Genomic DNA, 26,299 nt, shown 5'->3' with positions numbered 1-26,299 from the left:
TTTCTAATGTCAAACTGTGTCAAACTGTCATGCTGTCAGTCAATACCTATTTTATACAAAAAAAAAACGGCGCACAACAAAAATACAAAATTGTGGTATACACATCATAATTATAAATTAAAAACTTCTACTAAACAAAAATGAAAAGATAAAGGAAATCTAAATAACTATCGTAGATTTTCATTTGTGGCTTCATTCAATTGCAATGTAACATTCGTGTAAGTTTGCTCTTCAGTTTACTAATCGCGATATGAGTCAAACGTTAATTCATTTTATTTGGAATTCCATGCAACAAACATAAATAAATGTCATGTCGCGGCGTTTCCTGTTCGTTGTGGCGGCTTGTGTAGTGATGTTGTATTTTTCGATAATTCTCTTCATGTTAAACCCTTTGCACTCGGCGCGACTCGGGTACCCGCCTATTCCTTATCGAAATGTGCCGATTGTGGATTGGTGTAAGCCGCTGCAGAGGCGCTCACCGCCTGGAGATGTGGTGGGGCTCGCATCCTTTCCCGGGAGTGGAAATACATGGCTTAGGTACTTGCTGCAGCAAGCTACAGGTACTAATCTTATTACTTATTTTTTTTAAAGCTAAAAGGAGAGCTTCATTCTTTCCCAGGACAGAAGATATTTGTTAAATAGTCTATTCCTAAAAATAAAAAAAAAACTTCTAAGTTTTTTTTAACTTTTAAAAATGCAATGAATATTATTGCTGCTACATAAGTTTTCTTTTTTATAACTTTATATTCTTATTATATACTTATTTAAACTAATTATAAAAATTTAAGATTGTCAGGCATATTGGATCACATTTTAAAAGTAAAATCTTTTGTTTTCTTTAAACATTTATTATGTTTCATTTCAGGTATTCTTACGGGCTCAGTATACTTGGACCCCGGGCTCCGCATGCATGGGTTCCCAGCAGAGAATGTAACCGATGGCTCCGTCCTTGTTGTGAAAACTCATGAGACACTTCATACATACCGCAATTCAATATTTAAATCTACTATAATATTAATACGGAACCCAAGAGATGCAATATTGGTGAGAAAATAGTTTCATGTTTATATGTTGTTTTTTAAATGAAAGTTCTGTCTCCTAAGGTGATGAAAAAAAAAAACTTTTTAAATACGTAACAATACATATTTTTATTTAAAGTAATGAAGTATATTAGTTCTTATAGGTTTTTTTTGGATCAAATTAGGAGACAGGATTTCGTATTTTTTGTATAAACATTATAGCAATGTAACAGTGTATTAAATGTGTGTGTATGTGATTGATTGCCTTACTAATACTAGTTTATTTTCTTTTTGCTTTACACGAGCCACTTGTTTAACATACACCAGTATATGATGAGTACTTGGAATCCTAATAATCCCTGACAGTACTTTTTTTAATTACAAAAATAAATGTCAAAATCGGTCTATATTTAAAGAGCAATCAAACAGTTAAACATAGAAACTCCTCCTTTTTCAAGTTAGTTAAAAAAAGTGCTAAAGTCTATAAAAAATTAAAACTGACAAAAAAATGTGTATGATTGTTAAAAAAATGAATTCTATAGTTGTATCCACGTTATGCCCATACTCTCTCTTATTAGTACGGTCACGAGCACTAATATGTATACACTTTGAAACCATGTCACATTAACTTTTTTAACAAATTAAACCATAAGTCTCATTAAATGTGAAATAGGATAGTGTGACAGGGTTCTAAAGTGGGTACATGATATTGCTCATGACTGTACACTACCTTCCAGAACCATTGACTTAGATTTTATCACAACAGAACCTCATTTACTCATAAATAATTGTCATTGTTATTTGTATACAATTAAATGTTAATTGCATGTGTGTGTTTACAGTTTTTAGCGGCAGCAAACATCAATGCTTGTCATAACAAATTAGTTGCTCTTCACTAAATACTTAACTCGTACGGTAATTATTATTTTTTTAAATTTTTTTGCTTTATCAGAATCAGAAAGTTCGCTGAATCGTTGTTTCTGAATGATGCAACCGTTTCAAAATAAGTAGTAGGCGGTGCAATGGCTAGAAACATTGACTGCCAAAGCAGAGATCCTGAATATCTGGGTTCAATTCCCAGCCCAAACGGAAAAGGAAATGAATCAGATGCTTTTTCAGACAGAGGAGGGGATCCTGAGCCTAGCAGTGTTAAATTATTTAGATAGACTTAACGTTTTTATTTATTTCAGTTCCGCTTTTTACACCTATATCTGATTGTGCATTGTGTCGTAAAACGTAAATATATTATGTTATTTTTAATGGTAGTTATGTGATAAAAGGGAGGAGCTCGGTGGCGCAGCGGTTCATGCGCTCGGTCTGCGATTGTTGAAGTTAAGCAACTTTCGCAAAGGCCGGTCATAGGATGGGTGACCACAAAACAAAAGTTTTCATATCGAGCTCCTCCGTGCTTCGGAAGGCACGTTAAGCCGTTGGTCCCGGCTGCATTAGCAGTCGTGAATAACCATCAATCCGCACTGGGCCCGCGTGGTGGTTTAAGACCCGTTCTCCCTATCCATCCATAGGGAAGGCCCGTGCCCCAGCAGTGGGGACGTTAATGGGCTGATGATGATGATGATGTGATAAAAGAAATAATTGCATTAATAATTACCAATTTATTCCATGCCATTTAGACTGGGACATGACGGCAGTACTCGGTATAGCGACCGAAAGTCTCCGACAGCCAACATGTTACATACAAAGCTAGACAAATCCGTTTGAATTGGGTAGTTTCCTAGATCTAAGATAAATTATGAAATTCTGATTACTAAACAAAGACAGATCTAAGGATGACAAAAAACGTTTTCTTTAATCAATTTAATGAAACAATTTATTTGTGAATTTTAATAAAGAAAAACGTGCGACATTTTGTCACGTTTTTCTATAGGTTGCTTTTTCATACAAATTCCATAGTAATTTTGTTTTTTGACGTTTAGTAAAAAGTAACTAATTTGACTAGTGAGTGACCCTTTTATGTGTTAAAATGACACGATGCATATTGTGACAACATAAAGCACGGAGGAGCTAGAAACGAAAGCTACTCAACCTAGACGCTCCATAAAAAAAAACTTAATGTGTAAGTTTGAGCGAGACAGTCCGCGTGCTCTCTCACTTCTTAGCGGATTACGGCCATTTAACACGTTGGCGCGCGGTACTTTTTCGGAAATTAGCAGTAGCAATTATTCATCCCGTACTGTTAAATTTATGAGAAATCAAAACACTACATAACGATAGTAACATCTATGACAGTAATCTGCATATACCGTACTGATGAGGGTAATATAGAAAAAATATTTACTTAGGATCAGTACACCTAAAACCGTAGTCGCAATAACCGTACTGTGTCTACCTAGCATAATATAGGATCCAGGTGAATCAAGTACGACTTCAACCGCAGTGCTGTCATGACCGTATTTACACTGTTGAGAAACTCATCTCTCCAATCTAAGATTCAGTACAGCTTCAGCCGAATTATGGCGAACAAAATTGCATACACCTATTACTGTCATAACCGTAGTGTGGATGTGTGAGTAGACTGCATATGTGTGAGTTATGGCTCAAAGAAACTTAAAATATTTTACTCAATTGTGACAGTAGCAACAAAAGTGTATGTGTGTAAAAAAGAAGTGGGCGTGGCCTAAGTGATTATTGTATCGAAACTGGGCTGCAGTGACCGTAGCAATGATTATAAGAACTACAACTATTTGCGGAAGTGACCGTACCGTGCTATTTTGTGAGTCCAAATTAACGGTTATAGCCGGTACCGCACGCCAACGTGTTAAGACTAAAGTAAGATCCAGAGGGGGTGAGGTCGGCGCTCGATACGTATTGGTGCGGGGCGAAGAGTTCCGTTCTATTTTTTTTTTGTTATGGCAATGGGTCGCTTACGGGTACGACCATTCTGCCAGTGTCGAAGTGATCAGAAAACTTACCGTTCTATACGTAAATTCTTCATTCTATGTCAATTGTCACCCAACTTACCTTTATTTAATGGAATATTATATTTTTCCATTTTTTTGTAGGCAGAATACAACAGACGCCACATGGGGCATATTGGCACCGCCCCAAAGTCCGCTTTCAAGAAGAAAATCAGAAGAAAGGAGGGGGACGGAATTGAAAAAAACAAATCAAAAACACATAAGGAGACAGGTACGTTATAAGAGTACGGCAAATTTCATAAAATTGTTCATCTTATTTATGTCTAACTTATGACTTTATTTTTTTGTATCCTGAAATTGTATGACTTTTGAATCATGAAAATTGGTCTAACCCTTTCGTGACGGCAACCGCGCTGCACGGCGCGTATTATATCGAGGGCTTGGATTGTCTATTGGTCGAAACCCTCGATATAATTCACGCCGCGCGTGGCCGTCCAGAGCCTACAAAAGGTAGTTCAAAGTAATTGAGTTTTAAAACAAACTATTCCCGCGCACTAGTCCGCGCGATAACTATGATGACGTCCGAGTCGTTTTACATTTCTTTTTTATTTCGGGTACCTAGCTGGATAGCTAAATTGGAACGACTAAGGTAAAACTAATTATTTTCGCGGTATTATTTATAAAATAAATAGTGACTTAAAATTAACAGTCACAATAACATACGACTCGTGTAGCATAACATAACATGTTTATATTTGTTTGTAATTTCAAAACCTTTTTAACAATTTCTTTGAGAATGGAATGTATTGTACTTCTAAGTACTTCACTTATTGAATAAATGAATTTTATGTTTCCTATTGTAAAAGGTCCTCCACCAGTATAAACCAAAAAAGAAGCTTTTTAATTAAAAAGCTTTTTTTTAAAATTTTTCGCGGGCAACAGCTATTTATTTATATTTCATTCATCTCCAGAATGGGAGAGGTTTGTAGCGTCGCAGATGACGGCCTGGGAGAGCTGGCACAAGGCCTGGCTGGCTGTGTTCCGCGGGCCGATACACATCGTGTTCTACGAAGCACTGGTGAAGGACACCCGCCGTGTGCTTCGGGATATACTGAACTTCATCAATTATAATGTAACTGAGGTATGTAAGTGCCACGGAGTTCTTCTAATCTAATCTAGCCTACAAGATCCCACTGCTGGGAAAGGCCTCCCCTTCCTTTTTCTTTTTTTCGCGGTCCTGTGAGTATTCCGGCCAGAAGTTCGGCCGGGAGTTCTTATTACAGAGAAATACCGTGGGAGCAAAATGAAAAAAATTATATGAGGCAACGGTTGTATACACAACCTCTGTGGTCCAGTGGTTGAGCGTTGAGCTCACGATCCGGCGTTCGAATCCCGGTGGGGACATATCACAAAAATCAGTTTGTGATCCCTAGTTTGGTTAGGACATTGTTTCGGAAGGCACGTTAAGCCGTTGGTCCCGGTTACTACTTACTGATGTAAGTAAGTAAGTAGTCGTTACAAGAGCCATGTCAGGGGCCTTTGGCGACTCAATAGTAACCCTGACACCAGGGTTGATGGGGTTGGTAATTCACCTCACAACCCACACGATAGAAGAAGAAGACGGTCGTATATATAAAACTTTCCACATCATTCATTACTAAAAAGTATCGGCGTCCGTAATATACGTACAAGAGGCGGCCAATCAGCTCGCGACACCAAACACTTCAGAACCCCGATACCGACCCCGCCGACGTGGTCGACGATTTCCCTCATTCAGCGCTTATCGCCATCGCCCCGCAAGGGTCGATTAATTCTTTCAAATATTTTTCCTCTCAGACGACGCCCTGAGCCGAGGTTCGCGCCCAACTGTGCACCGTCAGGCCTGTTGTCTTAAATTTTGTACCGGGTGAGAGCCCTCAGCGCTCCCCATTTGTCCGGTCAAGTAGTTAATGCCATCTGCGGTAAATCTACGATAAGTCACATCAAAAAAAAAAAACATTCATTGCGTTTTTGGTATCGCGCAACCACAACTAGCGCTTGTGTTACTACGCAATGTCCAGCCATAATTGTCTTGTTGTGGCCGCTTAAGACGCTGACATAACGTGAGATAACATGCGATATGTGGATTCGTATAGTTTATTTTTCTATGGTCTATGATCCTTATTTTACAATCGTCATTGGCCACATCTTGACAGACGATGATAGCATTGGCTGGGTAGTAATTCCTTCACATGTGTATGAATTCTATGTATGATAATAAATATAATTTTTCTTTTTCTATTTTCAGTCGGCCCTCACCTGCGCAATAACCCATCGTGAAGGCATCTACAGACGTCGCAAGAAGCTCAAAGATTTCGACCCGTTCACCGATGAGATGTACGTACAACTAGACATAATAAAGAACCGCGTATTAGCCGTCATAGCGGAGTATAGGAACAAGCATAATGATACAGGTAGTAGGCGACGAAGACGGAGCTAAGTAAAGAATTCGTTGTATCATTTCCATAAGTGCCAATTCGGGTAACCATCAGCCAACTTAATTTAACAGAATTAAAAGTAGCTCTATCTCTTTCTTGCCCTTATTGTAAGTGAAGGACGGCACTAGTTCAACAGCTGTCAAACTAAAAATAAGTTCGTGTAAGCCCGAATAGGCATCATTATAAGTTTATTTGTGAAATGATTATAGATTATAGATACTTAATGACGTAAGGCCGACCTAAAACGTACTTAAAATTCTTTTAAAATAAGTATTGTAATCTTGTGGCTGTCTTCCGCTACAAAAGAAAATTTAGAAACTAGTTTATTTATTTGTACAATGCCACCAGTAAGGGTAGCATGGGTTACGCGCCTTCGCTAACTATAGTGAGGGCTTTGCGCAATAGACAGCGAATGCTATCTACGTGGATAAACGTATAACGGCTATCGGTCGAAGCCCTCGATATAGCAAATGTAAATTGTTACTGGCAATAAATTTATTTTATTCTTATTCTTATTCTTAAGTCGCGCCCTGCGCGGCGTGGAATCCATGGCGCGGGCGATGGTTGACATTTAAATTAAATCACAAATGTTTGTTTGCATTTAGAATCTTTATCTTGACAGAATTAAGTTGACAGCACACGTCAAACGGGTTGCATTGCATATCAGCGACATGCCTATGTTATTTGCCCGTGAATGAATAACGATTAATTCATTCAATATAAAATTATCAGCTGTCAAATCCGTCTCTTTTCTTTTCGGCGGATAGATAAGAAATTGACAGGTATAACTTAAAGTTAGAAGATGTCTGCAGGAATTTGGGCCAATAACTTTAAACTAATACAGCTCAAATATAGAATACAAATACCAACCAAATACTTAGTAATAGTATTTTTGTGTAATTTTTAATTGTAAATCAATGTAGTAACGTGATCATTAGGTTGTTTTCGAATGTTAACGAACGCTTATTGTCTAGTCTCATGAAGTCCTATTTTGTAGTGATTTTATTCTGTAAATATGTTAACGGACCCTAAAGTGTAGGCCTACTGAAAACTACTTTAATATATCGATATAACATTCCTCAAAAAATATATAGTTGGCGCTGTATAGAGGTACTTTTAACGTGATAAATACCTATTTTCTCATTGCACGAGTAGGTACATAATTATTCAAAAATATTTAATTTACTGACATAAGCATATAAAAAAATAAATGTTGCTAGTTACCTATTTGGATCAGATTTGTATAGCATTATGTTGTTACTTCACTTTATTTTGACCAGAATTTGAATGGTTGGAAGATGTGTTGTGCCTGGGTGTGATAACAGGGTCATCTTTTAAACCCAAAAACAAACATAAAAGTCGTTGTACGTTGTACATTGCCATCTATATTTTTATTAGGGAACATGGCCTGGAAAGACCCTCATTGAAAAACGCCTTTTCTACCTTAAATAGCTTTATATAATAACGAATTTACTCAAAACTCTTAGTCCTTTTAGTGCAAATATAAAAATAATAATAAAAAAGCTCAATATATTTAAGCAATTTAAATTATATACGTAATCAACGAAATTGACAATTAAAATATACTTAAATAAGTTCAAATTTGGGCCTATTTCGCACACAGTTAAAATACGCACACTGAAAAAAATATAAAACATTTATTTATTTGTAAGATACCAATTATAACAGTATTAATTGCATTTATAAGTATTTGTAAGTTGTCTCACAACAAAATAGATACTGTGTAAATATTGATCGTCTTGGCGGGGGCACTCCCGTGCCCCCAGATATTGTATTAAATAAATGTAAATGTTAAACCCCTAAGTACGTGCAGTGTACATTCCTGCATTAATTTAATAATAACGGAAAATTCCACTTGATATTAACTACTAATTAGGTATGAGCTGAATCATATCCTCCCTTAGTATCCTTTACAATGTCACTAACAAACACCCAACCCAGTATACCTATTATTATTTATTCATAAGAATATTATGTACATATTTTATTGCATATTTATAGAGGCTTATTAAATGTTGACTACAGTTTTTAGAATATAGGTTTTTTAGTCTGTGTAATTGCTCCCATTCTTGGGAAAGGCTTCCCTTGACTCCACATTTTATATTATCTACCACTATGCTCTGTATAAAAACCTAATTCGATTATATTTATAATGTAAGCTGTGTTGGTTGCTGGTGGTAAGCTGTTAATACGTTTCTCAATCCATCCTGCCCGATGCGTCAAGGACACGGGCGCGGGGATGATGGTGTATCTCGAGCGAGTTGGTGGGGAGTAACCATGGTAACCACGACCTCGAACTAGTCTTAGAGAGGTATTACATCTATCAACCAATCATTCGTCAATCATGACTTTTTATTCAAACAAAAATTGACCACATTATTACTGTACTATGATCGTTATTTATTATTATAGTTATTTTTAGGATCTTATGTTGATCGACGGAATACCACGGTAAAACCATAGACAAAATTATTGCCGTGGAAGTTTAGAAAAATCGACTTTATTATTACTACACTGCGCTCGTTATTTGTAGGGTCGTACGCTGATTGACGGAATACCGTGGAAATACCACGATCACCCATAGACAAAATTATTGCTGACGAAGTAGAAAAATCAACCTTATTAAATATTGCATTTTGTGATCGTTATTTGTAGAGTCGTATGCTGTCTATGGGTGATCGTGGTTTTACCACGGTATTCTGACAATTAGCATACGACCCTACAAATAACGATCACAGTACAGTAATAATAAGGTCGATTTGTGTTTTTAATCCTAAATCATGATTGACGAATGTTGGATAGATGTAATATTCCTCTAACTATGGTAACCACCATCTCGAACTAGTCTATTAGCGTCGATTTTCCCAATCTCGAGATGACCTTGACGCTTCGGTCTAGGTGGTATAATAACCGCTTTAGTTTAGCGGTTCCTATGTTCACGTCTTTGTTATAAATGTTCTATTTGGAGAATAAAAATCCTTTTTACTAACACGATTTTTCAATTATTCGTTATAAACCTTCCATACCCAGTGGCTGTGTGTGGTGGCTTTGACAGTGTATACGTCTGTACGGTCGACTCATTTGACTTTAGTTCAGTAGTTAGTGCTGAGGGTACTCGTCTAAGAACAATAAAAATAAAAGCATCCAATTCTCTATCAATTTTATTGATAAAAAAAACAAAAAGTATAAATAAATAGAAACATGTCAACAGATATTAAAACTTAAACAAGTTTAATAAAAAATAAAAGATTTGCGTGTCTGTAGTCTGTACCGATGCGTACTGGAATGTCCTTATAAGATCTCTTAAAAAAATACAAAAATGTGTTCAAATTCATATAAAATGTATAAAGGGATAATTTCCATTTAAGAGACCTTAACGGGGATCATAAAAAGGAGTAAAAAATACTCTATAAAATGTGCAAAATGCATTTCAGAAATGTTATTGTCACCATTTACTTACTGAAATTATATTTCGGTTTATCAATAGACAATCTGTAACAGGATTTTAAACAATAAATACTCTCTTTATCACAATATACTTATTAACTGACACGATTAGTTACTCATTCACATCAGTACACGCCTATACAAAAAAGTATGTGTGTATCAACCCATAAAGTTAAGTAGTTCCCGCTAGAGACTGTCCATACAGTACATACACAAAAATTCTAGTGCATTAATAAATTGTTCGTAATTAAAAACAAACATAAATTCAATAAATACAAAAAAAATAATATAGCCCTGCTCAAATGTCATTCGTAATAATAATAAATATGTAACAACAAAACATTTAAGATTCCTTAATGTCCTACAAAAATATACTTTCGTTGATTCAAAAATTAACATTTACAAACTTCATCATAATTTATTTCTAATTCATTATACTTCTAGTACTCTTAGAACCATTTCACATTGAGTGAACATGAAGGGGGATTTGAAGGTCGTTTCTCCCCTTTTGGGGCTCATTTACCAGATTTCATTAGGGCAGGTAAATGAGAGGAAATGGGAAAGGCTAAAGCCTTTTGGAACCTAGAGAGACGCCTTAACTGGACGACAGCGGGTTCCCGGAGGATAACAACGGATACGATACGACGTCCTGTTGTGGAAACTTAACGACGCACTTTTGCGCCGGTGCCGTATTGTTCGCGTGTATCGAGACACCGATGTCCATTTAATTCGGACGGATAATAGGCCAGGGATGTCCCAAAGAAGGAATATACCCATTTCCAAAACTCTTTCATAGTTAACACACTGTCTGCTAGGTAATAACGCTTTATTGCAGATAGGATCAGAGTACAATAGAGAACAATATGAAAAAAGCAGACAGTGTTAAAAAGAGCTTTTTACATAAATTTTGCGCGTTTTTTACTGCCGGGCATTTTCCCAAAGAGAACATGGCGTGATTAATTAAATGTGGGTTATTCCGTACTCCCGTGCCTTCATAATCGATGCCACTACCCGCTCCGCTACCCGCTGTCATTCAGTACGCGGCCTAAGCGCTTACGGACCATTTGTACATCTACATATAAATACACGAGGCTAACAAGAACTTGGTACAATGTAGAGATAAGCAGTCGCACTTCAACAGTCTACATTAAATTGTCAAGTTGATGTGGGGATTAAAAAGGCCACATCGTAGCAATTCGTCAAAAAAAGCAATATTGCAATTTGACATTTGCGCATTAAGAGTATTTCTATTTCTAAAAAGTAAGTGCGCAATGCACACAAATGTCAAATAGCAATATTGCTTTTTCAGGTGATTTGCTTCGGTGTGGTCTAAAAAAGCCACACTGACATTGACATTTCTAAAAAGCAATATTGCTATTTGACATTTGTTGTGTGCATTGCACATTTACTTTTAAATGCGCAAGTGTTTTTTTTTTATACAGGGTGCTAGTGACATCATAACAAATACTCAGGGGGATGATTCAGACAATGATTCTGAGTTAATATCAAGTGGATTTTTTCGTCGCAAAAATCATGTTTTTTTTATTTAGATTTTTTTAATTATTTTCAATTCTATGCTTTTGCGATGGAAAATTCCATTTGATATTAACTCAGAATAATCAGCTGAATCATCCCCCTCAGTATTCGTTACGATGTCACTTACACCCTGTATATTTGACATTTGTAGCGCAATTATTTTTATATGCGCAAATGTCAAAGTGCTTGCAAATTGCTTGTTTAGATGAATTGCAGCGTGGCCTTTTTAGGCCCCGTGGCCATATATGACTTTGTATTTTGGTAAAAAAAAACTAGTTTTTTAAGTAAGTGCTTGGTAAATAGGTCTAACATCGCGGTAGGTCGATGCTTGTTGTACTCTGTTAAACTTTATCAACTTTTTCTTTCTTATTTTGTATCACATTTTACAAACAATGCCACTTCGTCGCGTTTAAACACTCAAATAGTGCTAATTCTGGCACATAACTTTATTTTATTCTGACAGTTCTAAGTTGCGTAAGAAATCACCCACAATGGCTGAGCACAGGCCTCCCCTCGTCCGGTTGATTGAGGGGAGGCCTGTGCTCAGCAGTGAGGATGTTTATATAAGTAGTTCTAAGAAATAAGTCATGACTCAGTCTTGCCCAGAAGTGGGATTAACTTGTGGGATATATTATCTATCACTATCTCTCTTACTTATCGTAAGTGACTACTTTATTTTTTAACCCCTGACGCAACGCAAAGAGGGGTGTTATTAAAGCTATCAAAATAAAAAAAAGGGTAGGCCTGCCAGAATAAGCACCAATATTTCATCTCAGAGATTTATTTCGGGCATAAGTCCCGTATCCCACTAATGCTGAGCTATGCGTAAGTGACCATAACCAATAGAGTATTTGACTGTGTCAAAGATAAATTATAAAATGCTAATCTAGAAATAGAAGACACTAAGATTATCAAAAATCAATCTCATTTTACTTTTCGACTTAATTTTTAATTTTATTTATGAATTAAGTAACAATGAGTACGACGTTGACGACGTACGATCGCTTTTATTGATGACGTCACAGGACAGTATTTAAGAAAACTTTCGTTTTGACGTTTCATAAAAAGTATCACATTTGACTAGGTTGTCAAATAGCCTATACACAATAATAACCAATTGAAACGTTATTGAAAATCTTTCTTTATGCATGATAGGCAAGCATTTGTCCATAATCCCCTGATGGTAAGTGACGCCGTGCTTATGAGACATGCTATCTAGAAAGTGCCTATGCACTCTTACTATGAACAGGCCCAGGTTGGTCATTTAGGGTTGGACCACATCTGGCAGCACCCTATAGCACTTTCTTACGCTTCTATCCCTTTCTGGGGGGTTTAAATTGCCACATCGAAGCAATTCATCTAAGAAAGCAATATTGCTATTTGACATTTGTTTGCATGCGCGAATGTCAAATTGCAATATTGCTTTTTTAGATGAATTGCTTTCATGTGGCCTTTTTAACCCCTTTTTAAAAAGCAATATATATAAGAGAGTGCGATGAGGTGCTAACAGACGTGGTTCTTTATTGGTCACGTAACACACAGCTCAGCACATATCCGCATTGATGAAATCTAGCTTTTAACGTAGCATGATTAACGTGACATATCCCCGTCTTTTTCGCACTAAGCTGTATACCGTTAGTGCGAAAGAGACAACAGACATACAGGGCTAACATGCGCAAAGTGATACAAATTATCGATGGATTCAATAAATTTTGTCGAAATATGTTTGTTTTTTTCCCTAACATGCGTGGCACGTGATTTTGTTTGTGTTTTGACGATATGATTTATTTGGGTTCACACATTAGAAATAATCAACAAAACGACGCAATTATATCGTTGGAATCGATAAAATTACCGTGACAACATTTTATCACGTTGCGCTTGTTAGCCCTGGGGACTTAAAATGGCCACATCGAAGCAATTAATCTAAGAAAGCAATATTGCTATTTGACATTTGTTTGCATTGCACTTACTTTTATATGCGCAAATCTCAAATTGCAATATTGCTTTTTTAGATGAATTGCTTCGGTGTGGCCTATTTAACCCCCTGATGTACTATATTTCTGTACTATCATACTAATCATGCTGCGTTCGTCATAATAAACAACTCTCGACGAAATGGAACATTAACTCCACTTACTACAAAAGTACAGAACGGCGACTGCTTGCTCATCAATCACAGCACATACTTACTTCCACACATAATTAAACATATCCATGATACTATCGTATATAGTGAACGTGATGGCCACGTCGAACACGACCCTGCTGAGCCGGGGTACTGTCCCCTTGTAGAAGGCGAGTGGCCCTTCGTGTTTCCAAGTCTTGATGAAGCAGTCCAGTGTGTTCTTGTATTTCTTGGCTTCGAGCCCCTGCATTCGAGTTTTGACCACGTCTATTGGTGTGTTGCCGAACACCGACGCCGCTCCTGCGAAAGATAGGTTTTGGTGAGATTTTGTAAATGACCTTTGCATATATATCCAGCAGGTGGTCGCCCACAGTCCAGACTGTCCGCCTGTGTAGCATCTCGTGCGCATGGCTATAGGCGCATTATAAATCCTATTTGTTTTGTGTTTAGTTTAAGTTGACTAACCTACTTTAAGTGCTTCTAACACCAATGGAACTCTTTGTTTTCCGAAATAAATAAATAAATTATTATATATATATATATATAGATCGAAATAATTTCGCATGGACAGAATGAGGACCCGGTGGTGTAATGGTTAACACGCTCGTCTCGGCTTGACAAGAGCTGCGGGTTCAAGTCCCGTCAGAGCCAATTTTTTTTTCGATTTAAATTTTCTCTTTGAGTTTTTGAAAACATAATGAAAGTACATACATACATAAACCCACGCCTATTATACACTTTTCTTGCTTCCTCCACATTTATCAATCGTTTTAGACACACACACCTTTTCTTAGTGTGTAAGTAAACTTACGTATAATAATATTGTGAAACATTAGTATGATAATATGACGACGGATAGGTACGTACTTATAATAATCCAGAAGGACGCCTTATAGTCCAAACCAAGTAGTTACAAGTGTATTTTTGAAAACACACGTTCTGGTGTGATTTTATATAACAAAACCGCGATTTCTTTAAATTAAATTCTTGAGGCCAGCTTGTCTATTTCGAGGTTTTGTTAACAAAAATCACATCCAAATGTGGTTTTCACTGTAAGGCAACGATAATTATGTATTTTGCATTTATTTGTGCAATAAAGACATATTTCTTTCCCTGACTAAGCATGTAATTAACGCAGGTAAATCAGCATTATATAATTATTTGATGACCAAGTGAGTGCGCCGCATTGATTGTCATTTATGCTTACTCGGTACGACAGTGTGCTGTGTGTGTATCAGAGTTTATTTGTGGATCATTAATTTTGGATAATGCTTTAGATCCGATTCCTTTATATGTTTTCTGTATTTTTATTTTTCCTGTTTGAATGCGACGAATGGGTGCCGAGACAAATCTCTTTGGTTTAACGGCATCATTCAAACCATGTATTTAGATTAAGGATATATTAATGTAAAAAAAAAAAAGGGTGATTATTATAATTATCAGTGTCGAAATATCGGGAGTCTAATATCCCTGATTTAAACGCGGTAAGAACCCGTTATTATGTGTTTTAATTATAATTAATGAATATAATTATGGGAGGTACATTAACGATCTATTATTTGATTATTACTGTATTGACATCACTCGATAAAGATATAGTATCGCGGTTGTCTAGCACTTGTGTTGCGTACACAAATAAATATTTATTACCCTCTTTTTGGTCAGACATTATAGACACTTGTTATTTTCTGATGTTTCGGACAGCAATCAGATAGGACGAATTACAGATAAATTATAAAATGCTAACCTAGAAATATAAGCCTGTCTAAGATGATCCAATATCAATCTCCTTTAACATTTCCTGAACGGACCTATCTTATTCGAGTAGGTCGTCAAGTAGCCTATAGTTGACCTACTTTTTCAGTTAAATCAATAAGAAAGGATATATTTGGAGAAACTCATATACCGTCGCCTTATAATGAAAACCACATAAGCTGCTTTTTACCCGACTGCGGCGAAGGAAGAAGGAGGGTTATGTGTATGACCGCCATGTAGGTATGCATCCCAAGTAGCATTTTGTTCCATTTAAGAGTACACATTTAGTTCCAAGGTGAACTTAAAGCATTACTACAGTTCACTCGTGATGTATTAGCTGCATTATTGCAATTAATTACACCTATACCTGTCTAAGGGACGTATAGGAGTGTAGAGTAATACTTTTATACGATTATGGGTGTTATAATACTCTAACAACTATCCTTTAGTCAGCTTTCTGACTAAGAGCATTATAGGAGGGTAGAGATACGGCAACCGCTGTTTAACGGCCTATTTGTTCGATGTTATAGAGCTAGCATTTTAATATAACACTTGTGGTCATTTATAAAGCCAAAGGCTGTTATGTTTACTTGTTTTAGACTGTTATACAGCCAGTAGCTGTATTAGGACTTGTTTGTGATACTTAAAATAACCTTTTTTTACTATCTGTACAGAAGTGTTTAAATGATTCACATGTGGACTCTAGGCTGTTAGAAAGACCATTGTGTTGTCCATTAACATCAATAGCAGTTTATTTGTCCACAAGTACTACTCTTATTTGCTGTAAGCTGAACATGAATGTGAATGTGATATTCTATTACACTTTTTCCCAAGCGCCATTGCAACCGTTGTTGGTGGTTCCGTACATGATGCAGAGGAAAATATTATGCCTGAACCTGAAAGTTCCCTTCAAAATAATGGTGATTGCAAACAAATTATTTTCTGTCCTTTTCTGTTTATCTAGTTTGTTTACATTATTTTAAATACCTCCTTGAACAGAGTAGTGTTTTTGTAATGTAAATACTCTGACGCCAACTGTGAGTCTCACACAAAAAGGTGATTTTTGTTAGTTTGTTACAAAATTTGTACTTTAGGTATTCATACTTGACTATAAGTAACTGGGCATTTTTAACTGGGCATTTAACGGCCATTAATAATTTTTATTGCGGATCTCTAAAATTTCAGTATTTGAAGAAAGAATTAAAGATACACAATTGTCCTGAACTACATCTTAAAGCTGTACATAAGTTCACATTAGAATAAATTAATTGGCATTGGCGCTGTAGTGGTACAAATGTGGGACTTCATATAGATAACAGCATTCTAACAGAACACATGTGAACCTAATATACGCTCACCGCATTAAATAGGAGTTATAACAGTTCACATAGCCGTATTTCATTTCCACCATTTTGTTCTACGTAACCTAAAATATTTACCAAATAAATCTACAAGATTAATGCAGATTTATCACAAAATACGCAGATAGAGCGAATGAGTTTTGGTTTCATGTTAAAATTAATTACCGTAGTATAATTATAATGGCAATAAAATATCAAAAACTGAAAATGTAAATTTTCCTCTCAGCCAGTTTTAAATATTTCAAAATGAATAAAGCGTTTTTACAGAGGCGCGTGAAATTTTTAGTTGTCAATATGTATACATTTCACGATAAAGTTGCATTCCCATGGCATTAACATGATATGGTATATAAAACAGGTACTAATCGCGTGTTATATTATAATAATAATCCGCCGGAGTTATTAGTTTGCCCCGAATCCGTGCACTCCGTACAATTGTCAAACTAATATATTAAAATGTGGAAATAATTTAGGACACAAGTGAATTTAAGGTAGCTTACTGGAGTACTTTTGTCCGATTTTAACTGTGAAGGCTGTGTATTTAGCCACTTATTACTCTTTATTACACTCATGTACGTTGTATGGTTCACACTGCGTTCCATATAGTGCCGTAAGTCAGCCTTAAGTCCGATGTTACTACTTAAACTGCTATTATAATGCTATTATACTTCTAATGTACAGCCATAGTGAACTTAAGGCTGTCTAATTTGTGCCCAAACTGGTTCAATAAAAGCATTATAGCAAGCTATACAGCTCATATACAGCTGACATACACAGCTTGTAGAGTACATGTGAACGACTAGACATCTTATATAGAACCCCGAATGCTACTTGGGATGTGTGTACGGTCACGAGTACTAATATTTATAAATCTTGATACCATGTCACATTAACTTTTTTGACAAATTGACCCGTAAGTCATGTTAAATGACAAATATGTTAGTGCGACAGGGTTTTAAAGTGGGTATATGATATTGCTCATGACTGTACGCACGTATGTTTCATACAACCAAACTTCTAAATCACTTGTCAGAATGTAAAAAATGAAGTGTCTCTAGAAGTGGCTGGAACGTTCGATGGTTATAGGCTATTTCTTTCTGATGTCTTCCCTGCCTACCACACTAAGGATAATGGGCGCGGGCCTTGGATTTATATGTATATGTGTATCTATATCCCAAATGATCACACTTTATACAATTGATAATCACGTTATTCAACTGATAACCAGTCGTTTACCTTTGTACCTACCAATGGACTCTCTACTTTTATCTCTAAGTACTCTCTACATAATAAATACGTCATCATCATCAGCCGTACGACGCCCACTGCTGGGCATAGGCCTCCCCCAAGGATCTCCACGACGATCGGTCCTGCGCTGCCCGCATCCAGCGGCTTCCCGCGACCTTCACCAGATCGTCGATCCACCTTGTAGCGGGCCTACCCACTGAGCGTCGTCCGACGTGAATAAATACGTACATATACATAAACTCATCTATTTCCGGGGTAAGCAGGGACTATGGAATTCCATTTGCTTCAATCCTGAGACACTTCTCTACTAACTCCACATTCATTAATCGTTTCACGTCAGTTCAGAGTAGATCGTACTGAACCTTTTCTAAGGACATCTCCAATTTAGGTCTTCCTCTGCTAGCCCTACCATCAAGCTTCGCTTTGTATACAGCTTTCGTAATCCTATTATCCTTCATCCGCTCTATGTGTCCAAACCAACTTAACGTTCCCTTCTCAGTCTTAGTCACTATATCGTATTTTACACCACAACTCTTTTTTATCACACTGTTTCTCACTCGGTCACTCAATTTAACACCTTTTTTATGACGTGACTTATTGTAGACTTGCCGCAGATGGAATTAACTACTTGGCCGGACAAATGGGGAGCGCTGAAGGCTCTCAATCAGTAAAACGTTTAAGACAACAGGCCTGATGCCCAGTTGGGCGAATTTACGACCGCATGTGCTCATTTCTATGCAACGACCTCATTTCTACGGCATTAATGGGTGAATATCAAAATGTGCCAAGTTTGGTGGCGAACTGTCACACGAAAAATTGGGGAAATTGGGAATTGAAAAATTCCTTTTTCATGTCGGAACCGAGGATCCTTTTGGATCTTTTTCATGTCGGAACCCAATTTTTCACGAAAAAACAACATGAAATTTCGCCACCAAACTTGAAATTCTGAGATTCACCCTAATCCTACTTTCATGCTTTTTTCTACTTTAACATTGAACAAATAAGTCGAAATGTAAACCTTGTCGTGGGCCTTGCCATTGGACAATTTAATCTACATGAGATCATACTAGATACGCGGCTTACTAATGGCGATAAAAAGACAGGGGATAGGTATACTCTAAATCGTAAAGTCCACCACCTTATGATCATTTCGACAAACATCTGTCTTGCTTTGATATGATATTATGTCTTTTTCATGTGTGTGGCGCCCTTTCATAATAAACTATTTATATTTTATTCTCAAAAAATAGGTACACCATTCGTGTGGGTTGCGTGACCTCATTAACCCTGGTTCCAGGGTTACTATTGAACCACCAAACCTAAATCGCTCGTGAAGCGACCATTAACTTAAGTAAATAATAGCCGGGACCAGTGGCGGCCATAGCAAAATATTTATGTGGTGCAAGACCCCTCAAAGTGGCACCCCTCAACCCCTTAAAATACAAATTTTACGAGTCATTTGCGGCCACCGAAATTTACCTATTTCAATCTTTTTGTTGTTTACGGCTACCCGGTATGAGTTTTATAGGACTGCAACAAACCCGATAACTTTTAGTTTGCGGCCAGGGGCCTGTTTAATAAAACTTACAATTGAAAACGACAATTTGGTGTTCATTACGTAGCTAATATGAAACTGCAAAATATTCGTGATCACACACTCCGCAATGTACTATAAATTGTCATTGTAATTTACAATTGTAAGTTTTATTAAACAGGCCCCTGGGTGAACCAGTCTTGGTTGATTTTGCCCCCCCCCCCCCCCCCCCCCATACCGGTGCCCAGTGGGGTGGCACACCTCGCACCGCCCTAGGGCCGCCACTGTCCGAGACTGACTGCTTCACGTGTCTTCCGACGCACTTCTGTCATTTCCATACATTTAACTTCGTTTTATTTGGCCAGTTGTGTACTAGAACGTGAATTATGTACCTATGTATTATCTTTTCGTAATCACACCGGACAGTCCATACAAAAAATCTCATTTGTTACCGTGTAGGTGCGAGCGGGTTCACCAGTAATAGAAAAAGGAAAAGAGGTAGACCACTCAGAAGGTGGGTGGACGAAATAAAGAACACAGCAGGGGGAGGATGGACAACAATAGCGAAGGATAGAGAAAAATGGAAGGAGCTGGGGGAGGCCTTTGCCTGTAGAAGGCACACAGGCGAAAATAAAACAAAAAATAAATAAAATAAAAATAAATAAATAATAATAATAATAAATAAGTCTGAAATAAAGACTTATAATAATAATAATAATAAGGTGCGAGCGGGACAAACAGTCCGCACGCACATCTCCTCCTTCCTCCGCACATCCTTACTCCTCAGTTACGGCTATTTAAGACTAAAGTAAGACCCAGAGCGGGTGAGGTCAGCGCCCGCTACGAATAGTGCGGGGCAGAGGGTTACCGTTATATGTAGTATTATTAGTTATTCTATGCCGTAACGCTAGTCGCTTTGAGTCGGACTAGCTCTTCGCTCTTGTGATTGATTGACGTGCGCACACGCGTCGCTTGTCAGATTTTGTCACCAGGTGGCAAATATCATTATCTTTTGTTTACAAACATAATATTTGCGATTAATTAATAAGGAGAAAACTTGGTGGGGCGCGGGTACTCAGTTCATCTTGCGATGGATTTACCTACCTAAAAATCATTGTTGTTTGATATTTAGATCACATTAGCACATAGAATTACGTTGCTATCAATATTGCTTCTTTTTATTTTGATCAGAATAATAATGGGTGGGAGATGTAATTGTGTAAAAAGGGTAATTATATATACCCAAAAACAAAGATAAAACATGCATAATGTCTGTTATCCATGAAATTAGAAGGTCAAACGAAGGTTAATCTGTACTGGAAAGTCCTTCATTACCTTAACAAAATTAATAAAATACCTAATTGTTTTTTTTTACCTTAATTTATAACATTTAATCACGTACTTATCGACTCGTTAAAGGTAGTTCACCACCTCACCCGACGAAGCAAAAAGGAAGGTTATGTGTTTGTTTGACGTATGCCAACATACCTGCGATACCACCGAACAGGCCTACAATGTACTTGGGTACGGGCTTGTCGCGGTCGCCGCCCTTGTACCAGTCCCTTAGCGACTCCATCACGAAGAACCGGATGGCTTGGTTGCTGCCCTGCTTCATCACCGTCGCCGACACCCCCTTGTACACTCCACCAACACCTGCGGAAGACATGAACATGTATTTAGATCGCTGTTTCTATACAACTTGTGTAGTATCCTGTGGGCTTAGCACCGTAAGCACGCGACTCTTTCTCGCTACGACAGAGATCATCTGTCTCTTTCTGTGCAGTACTGTGAGAGAGTGACGGGTGACGTGCTAAGCCGGATGGTAAGGACATATCGTCGCCTTAGGGTCAAACAACCTCATCTGTCAGCACCTCATCGCATTTTCCTATACTTCTATCCTTTTCTGTTACTCAGAACTGCCATTTGCTAGAGCGAGAGAGAGCGACCGCACTCGACTAATGTGGTTTCACCCTTATAGCAAAAGAAACTTCGATGTAAGGCGGCGATATCACAAAACCCACTTTGTAATATTGAGTTTGGTTATGACATTAAAAAATATTTTTGACGGGTTTAAGAATTTTAATTAAAAATACATTAACAAGTAAGTACGTTTGATCACGTACATTCATGACGTCGTTATGCGTGCGTATACAAATAGGGTTTTGACTTGTTCAAAGATAAATTATAAAATGCTAATCTAGAAATATAAGCCAGTCTAAGATGACCAAAACTCAATCTCATTTTGACTTATTATCGAATTTTATTTATGAATTAGGTAAGTTAGGTAGGTAACTAGGTGAGTATGACGTTTGACCGTTTTTACCCGACCACGGCGAACCAAAAAGCAGGGTTATCATTAATGAGGTCACAGGACAGTATATCCATACAAAATTTTCGTTTTCACGTTTCGTAAAAAGTATCTCATTTGACTAGGTTGTAAATATATCGTTTTAACGTTTTGTAAAAAGTATCTAAAGACACAAAGAAAAATAGGTTGGGATTTCTTCGCTTTTCAAATTGCTAGTGTTGGGTATAAGTAGTAGGGTGGGAATAGGCTGTTTACAATATTTACAAAGGTACTTAATTAAAAACTCATGTTTATATTCAAATACTTTATTAGACTAAAATATTGAATAGGTAAACCATATTCAGTAAAATTATATTCATTATTATAAATAAATCCAGCTGGTTAGCCCTGCTTTACTTCTTACAATTATTATTTCAAATAATAAAATCTATATATTTAAAAAACACTATGACTAGAAAATCCTATTTGTAGTTAGAATATACCAGATATGTTTCACATAAGTTATCAGTAGTATTGTAGGTAATTCATATTTTTAAGTCACTTTATAAATTGTACTAGGTACTTTTAGTTATATTCTACACAATATATTATAACATAATAAAAATGCTTTTTGTAATATGCAAAGAATGTCCTAAGAGTTAATATAAATCACAACTATTAAAAAAGCAAGAAATAACTGTACTTGTAATGTACTATAAATAGCTTGAAAATCAATTACAATTCATAATGTATACTTGTAAAATACAACATTAAAATAACGTGGTTGCAGTTAACTAGATAATTAAAAATAGAATTAATTTCCTCTTAAGTATGACATAATATACTTTAAAACTTTTGCTTACAAATAGCTTAAAACTAAATCTGTCAAAATATATTTATATTCTACATAATACATTTCTGGTTTCTACGAAAATTTTACTTTTTTTTTTATTTTATTTTTTATTATTTTTTTTTTCTTGTAAAATTTTCGTAATTTTTGGACTAAAGTGTATCCAATAGTTTCCTCTGATATTCCAAGGAAGTAATTAATTAAATTACATAGTACATTTAATGTGACATTACCATAAAACTGAGTAATGAATCACAAACACAACATAAATGTCTAGAACTTTGTACTGGTTTCATCATGTACTTTTGAGTACACGCAGTTCTAGTTCTATTGCAAGATTTAATCACTGTCCTCTTCGCTTGAGGACTTGGCCTTATGCTACGGTACATTGGCAAACATGGTCTCCCAATCCGGAACAATGTTTAGTTTGTGTTGCACAGGACCCAGGGATACAATACTGGCAGAACGGGACGCTTCATCCGCAGCCATTGAAACAACTTCCTGATGGAATGCTGGTTTCGTTCCCAAGCTTACTTCAAAACTGGTATTTCCAAGCATGAGGGTGACTTTTCCAGAACGGTGTACCAATAACTTGCCGATTTTACCTTCTTCAAGCTGCTTCAAATTACACTTGTTTTCGGGTTTTGATTCTTCATCGGGCTTGGCTGGTGGACACTGTTGCTCATTAGGTTTGCGATCTGAGGAACTCTCTTCGGTTTCAGCACTGCGTCCAGGCAGTGTATCTGGGAGCTGCACCAGAAGGAGTTTGGGTTCTGTACTGTTCAGAAGATCCACTAAATTGGTGTCTTCGTACACTTCTTTCTTGATGGATGGCATTGGCTTTGTCTCATTTTGAATGGCTGGTTCCTCTGGTTCGGTCTTAATGGTGACATGTTTGTTTGCCTTACCCGGTTTGTAGGAATGGATGGTGATTTCCATTGGTAATTTGACTGGTGCATTTTTATCGAAAACATCCTTGAAGTTTTCACTGTCATCATTAGGTAGAGTTCCACGGGACACGGCTGCTTTTATTTTCTGTTCTTCCAATTCTTTATCGATTTTAATGACATCTTTGACTCGTATTGTGGGCTTTTTTAGAACAGATGTGGCAGATTCTGCATTTCTGGACTGGGAGCCTCGAAATGAATGGCGCGCTGCGCTCCCCATACCTTCAGAAAATACACCATCAGACTTGACTATGTTTTTGTTCCATAGGTTGCCGTTTCGGTCATTTTTGCGGTCCCTCTTACTTTTATCTTCCTTCTTCTGCTCTTTAGTTGTTGACAATCCTTTGCTTTTATTCCTAGATACATTTAAATTAGGCGTGAATATCTTTTTGTTGGGTTTTGGTCCACCCAAAGTGTAGTCTCGGGGCGGCTTGAATGTGGCGAGTCGCGCCATCGGATCAATAGCCGCGCTTTTAGTTCTAGATGCATTTTCTTCTGGATTCGACATTTTTACTTAAATACTTTAATATTATAGAATAATCTAATAGGTTTCTGTTAAAAACACCATTTGTTTGTGAGGAGACGCGCAAAGAACGAACGAAACAAAAACAAGTATACAAATTGACAGTTGTTTTTTTCTCTTGTTGCCGGCAAAGACATATCGCTGTACAGCCTAGTTATTTATTTCTTGACTGCGGCGAAGCCAAAAGATGGGTTATTTTATAATTTTAGCTAGGCGCAGAGTTGAATGATTATGATTATATAATTTTCCTCATTAGCATTTATTTTATACCTACTTATGCTTCCGGTATAAAATGAAGTAGGTATTTGCAAGTTGTTGTTTACGTCCTTGATAACATTGTATACGCGTCTCTTATGTGAATATGTTACTCACTCTTAAAATAAACTCGTATGTAACGTAAAGCTAGATTGAGAAACCCGGTAAATAGCGAGTCGAACGAACGAAGTCGAAAAAGTTTCCTACACAAATTAACCGAAACCTATTAAAGACACATTAGTTATAGGTACCTAGTATCTACACGTCTTTATTAGCCTTTTAGTTCATCTTTTATCGCTTCACGTAACATACTACCTACTCAAACAGTTTATAGCATCCTGTTGGGTACAAGGAGGGACTTTCTAGGCTACGTTCACCAAAAACATTATAGATGGCGTTGTACAGCTTTATATCATCTAAATAATTAGATCACATTATATTGGAAGAATAAAAAAGGGTATTTTATTACACCCAGGCACAATTTTAAAATATACTAATAATAGATATACAATTATGTATAACCAAAAACAAAGATAAAAGATGCATATTTAAAAGATGCATATCATCCATGAAATTAGAAGGTTAAACGAAGGAAAATCTGTACAGCGCCATCTATATTGTTTTTGAGAAACGTAGCCTGGAACGTCCCTCAGGCTCCCTTTAACAACCAAAGGCTGTATGGAGCTTACTCCACCACGCTACTCCAGTGGTGTTGGTGAAGGTGTTTTACGGCTAGTAGCCAGATCCAACGGCTTAACGTGCCTTTGGAAGCTTCGAAAACTTTTTCGGACAATCGGTTGATTCAGCCTGCAACCGTGTGTAGTCCCCTAGTACATGGGACTTCCACATAGGTGGCGAGGAGTGCGTGTAACCTTCAGGGATGCAAGGGTGCTGATATGTAGTAGTTTTAGGCGGATGAGACGTTCGTTATGTAAAAATTGACGATTCAAAGTGTAACTGTTGAATTTGCATAATAAGAATGTAGGCACCAAATTGATCGAAGCGCTAAAACTATATTTATATAGATATAACAAGCACATTATTTTGCAAATTGTTGTTAAGTGTGCTTGATAAGAGTTGTTTATTTACAGATAATGCTCCGAAGAGTTCGATCGATTTGACACGGAATCCGTAGGATAACTATCTACCTACCTACATCATAGTTAGCAAGACACAAATATCCAACGGAACATTACCATCCAACAAAATATATCGAAATCAAAATTGTAAAAATTTAATGTATCTTGATTATAAATTATAACCCCCCTCTTGGGGGAGGCCTATGCCCAGCAGTGGGCGTCGTACGGCTGATGATGATGATGATGGGCCTTATGTATGTATTACATTTTATTTAATGTACAATCAAAGAGCAAAAGTTCAGTCAGAGAGAATAATTTGTAAACAGTGGTGAAATTATAAATCATTAGTAGTCATAGTTACAAAATTTATGTTTTTGTAGGTGTTTTTGGTTTATTACAGAAACGACATGTAACCAGGAGGTCTTAATTGCAACCAGTTAATTTATTACTTTGCAAGAAACTGATTGGACTTTTACACCTTATCGTACCTATGCAAGAAGCATTTATCAAAAGTTATTAGACTATAAAAACTACTAGATAAGATACTATATTGATGTGAGGTACATAGTACATACATAACGCAAGACACATTCATACATATTACTTTACAAATCTGAATTGCACCGGTTGAAGCCTAGAATAGCTATCTTGTGATATTTATCTAGGCCGAATAGTCCATATATTTCAGTTGTAGACTGTCTGTACAATTGGTCGATAGGTCAAAGTTATCTGTGTCGGTTCGATATCTTAGAGAATCGCGGAATATGCAATGTGCAGTTTTCGCTACCACTCTGCAGCCAACATAATTTAAATATTAATATGAGATATTCATTATGATTTTAGTAGAAACAGATAGCATTTAGATTACGATTTGTTGAATATAAATAAATAAATGTTTCTATGCGGAAGTACGAACATACATAAACGGGATAGTGTGTGTTCATGTCTATTTGTTT

The 26,299-nt window shown here is 36.7% G+C and overlaps 3 protein-coding genes across 5 annotated transcripts in view; 1 reads left to right on the top strand and 2 right to left on the bottom strand.

Moving 5' to 3' along the window:
• The first annotated feature begins 63 nt into the window (after positions 1 to 63).
• Positions 64 to 26,128, top strand: LOC126375917 (WSCD family member CG9164-like). 3 transcript variants are annotated; one of them, XM_050023012.1, is made up of 6 exons: positions 64 to 560; positions 866 to 1,044; positions 4,040 to 4,166; positions 4,867 to 5,036; positions 6,183 to 6,271; positions 25,356 to 26,128. In XM_050023012.1, exons 1-6 carry the CDS (start codon positions 311 to 313, stop codon positions 25,357 to 25,359), a joined length of 819 nt encoding a protein of 272 aa, XP_049878969.1. In that variant the 5' UTR covers positions 64 to 310; the 3' UTR covers positions 25,360 to 26,128. The 3 variants fall into 3 exon arrangements, with proteins under 3 accessions (XP_049878969.1, XP_049878970.1, XP_049878968.1); XM_050023013.1 differs by lacking the exon at positions 25,356 to 26,128 and adding an exon at positions 20,822 to 20,939; XM_050023011.1 differs by lacking the exon at positions 25,356 to 26,128 and having other exon boundaries at positions 6,183 to 7,147.
• LOC126375909 (putative tricarboxylate transport protein, mitochondrial) overlaps positions 9,537 to 26,299 on the bottom strand; it is a 31,977-nt gene continuing 15,214 nt past the window's right edge. The window contains exons 4-5 of the mRNA XM_050022999.1: positions 20,891 to 21,055; positions 9,537 to 13,804 (exon numbers count right to left, since the gene is read on the bottom strand). Of these exons, the coding sequence (XP_049878956.1) occupies positions 13,566 to 13,804; positions 20,891 to 21,055 (404 nt within the window). The 3' untranslated portion in view covers positions 9,537 to 13,565. The remainder of the gene's footprint in view (positions 13,805 to 20,890; positions 21,056 to 26,299) is intronic.
• Positions 22,678 to 24,174, bottom strand: LOC126375903 (DNA-directed RNA polymerase III subunit RPC4-like). The gene has a single exon (XM_050022991.1). It carries the CDS (start codon positions 23,992 to 23,994, stop codon positions 22,918 to 22,920), a length of 1,077 nt encoding a protein of 358 aa, XP_049878948.1. The 5' UTR covers positions 23,995 to 24,174; the 3' UTR covers positions 22,678 to 22,917.

This window comes from Pectinophora gossypiella, chromosome 20, assembly GCF_024362695.1.
Source record: "Pectinophora gossypiella chromosome 20, ilPecGoss1.1, whole genome shotgun sequence".
Taxonomy (NCBI): Eukaryota; Metazoa; Arthropoda; class Insecta; order Lepidoptera; family Gelechiidae; genus Pectinophora; species Pectinophora gossypiella.
This window is presented reverse-complemented; position numbering and strand designations above follow the sequence as displayed.

Excerpts from the sequence above, each read along its gene's own strand:
- LOC126375903 (XM_050022991.1), bottom strand. The coding sequence starts at position 23,994 with ATGTCGAATCCAGAAGAAAATGCATCTAGAACTAAAAGCGCGGCTATT.
- LOC126375917 (XM_050023011.1), top strand. The coding sequence starts at position 311 with ATGTCGCGGCGTTTCCTGTTCGTTGTGGCGGCTTGTGTAGTGATGTTG. Across the intron at positions 4,167-4,866 it reads AAAAACACATAAGGAGACAG|AATGGGAGAGGTTTGTAGCG; the intron begins GTACGTTATAAG and ends ATTCATCTCCAG. Across the intron at positions 5,037-6,182 it reads TCAATTATAATGTAACTGAG|TCGGCCCTCACCTGCGCAAT; the intron begins GTATGTAAGTGC and ends TTCTATTTTCAG.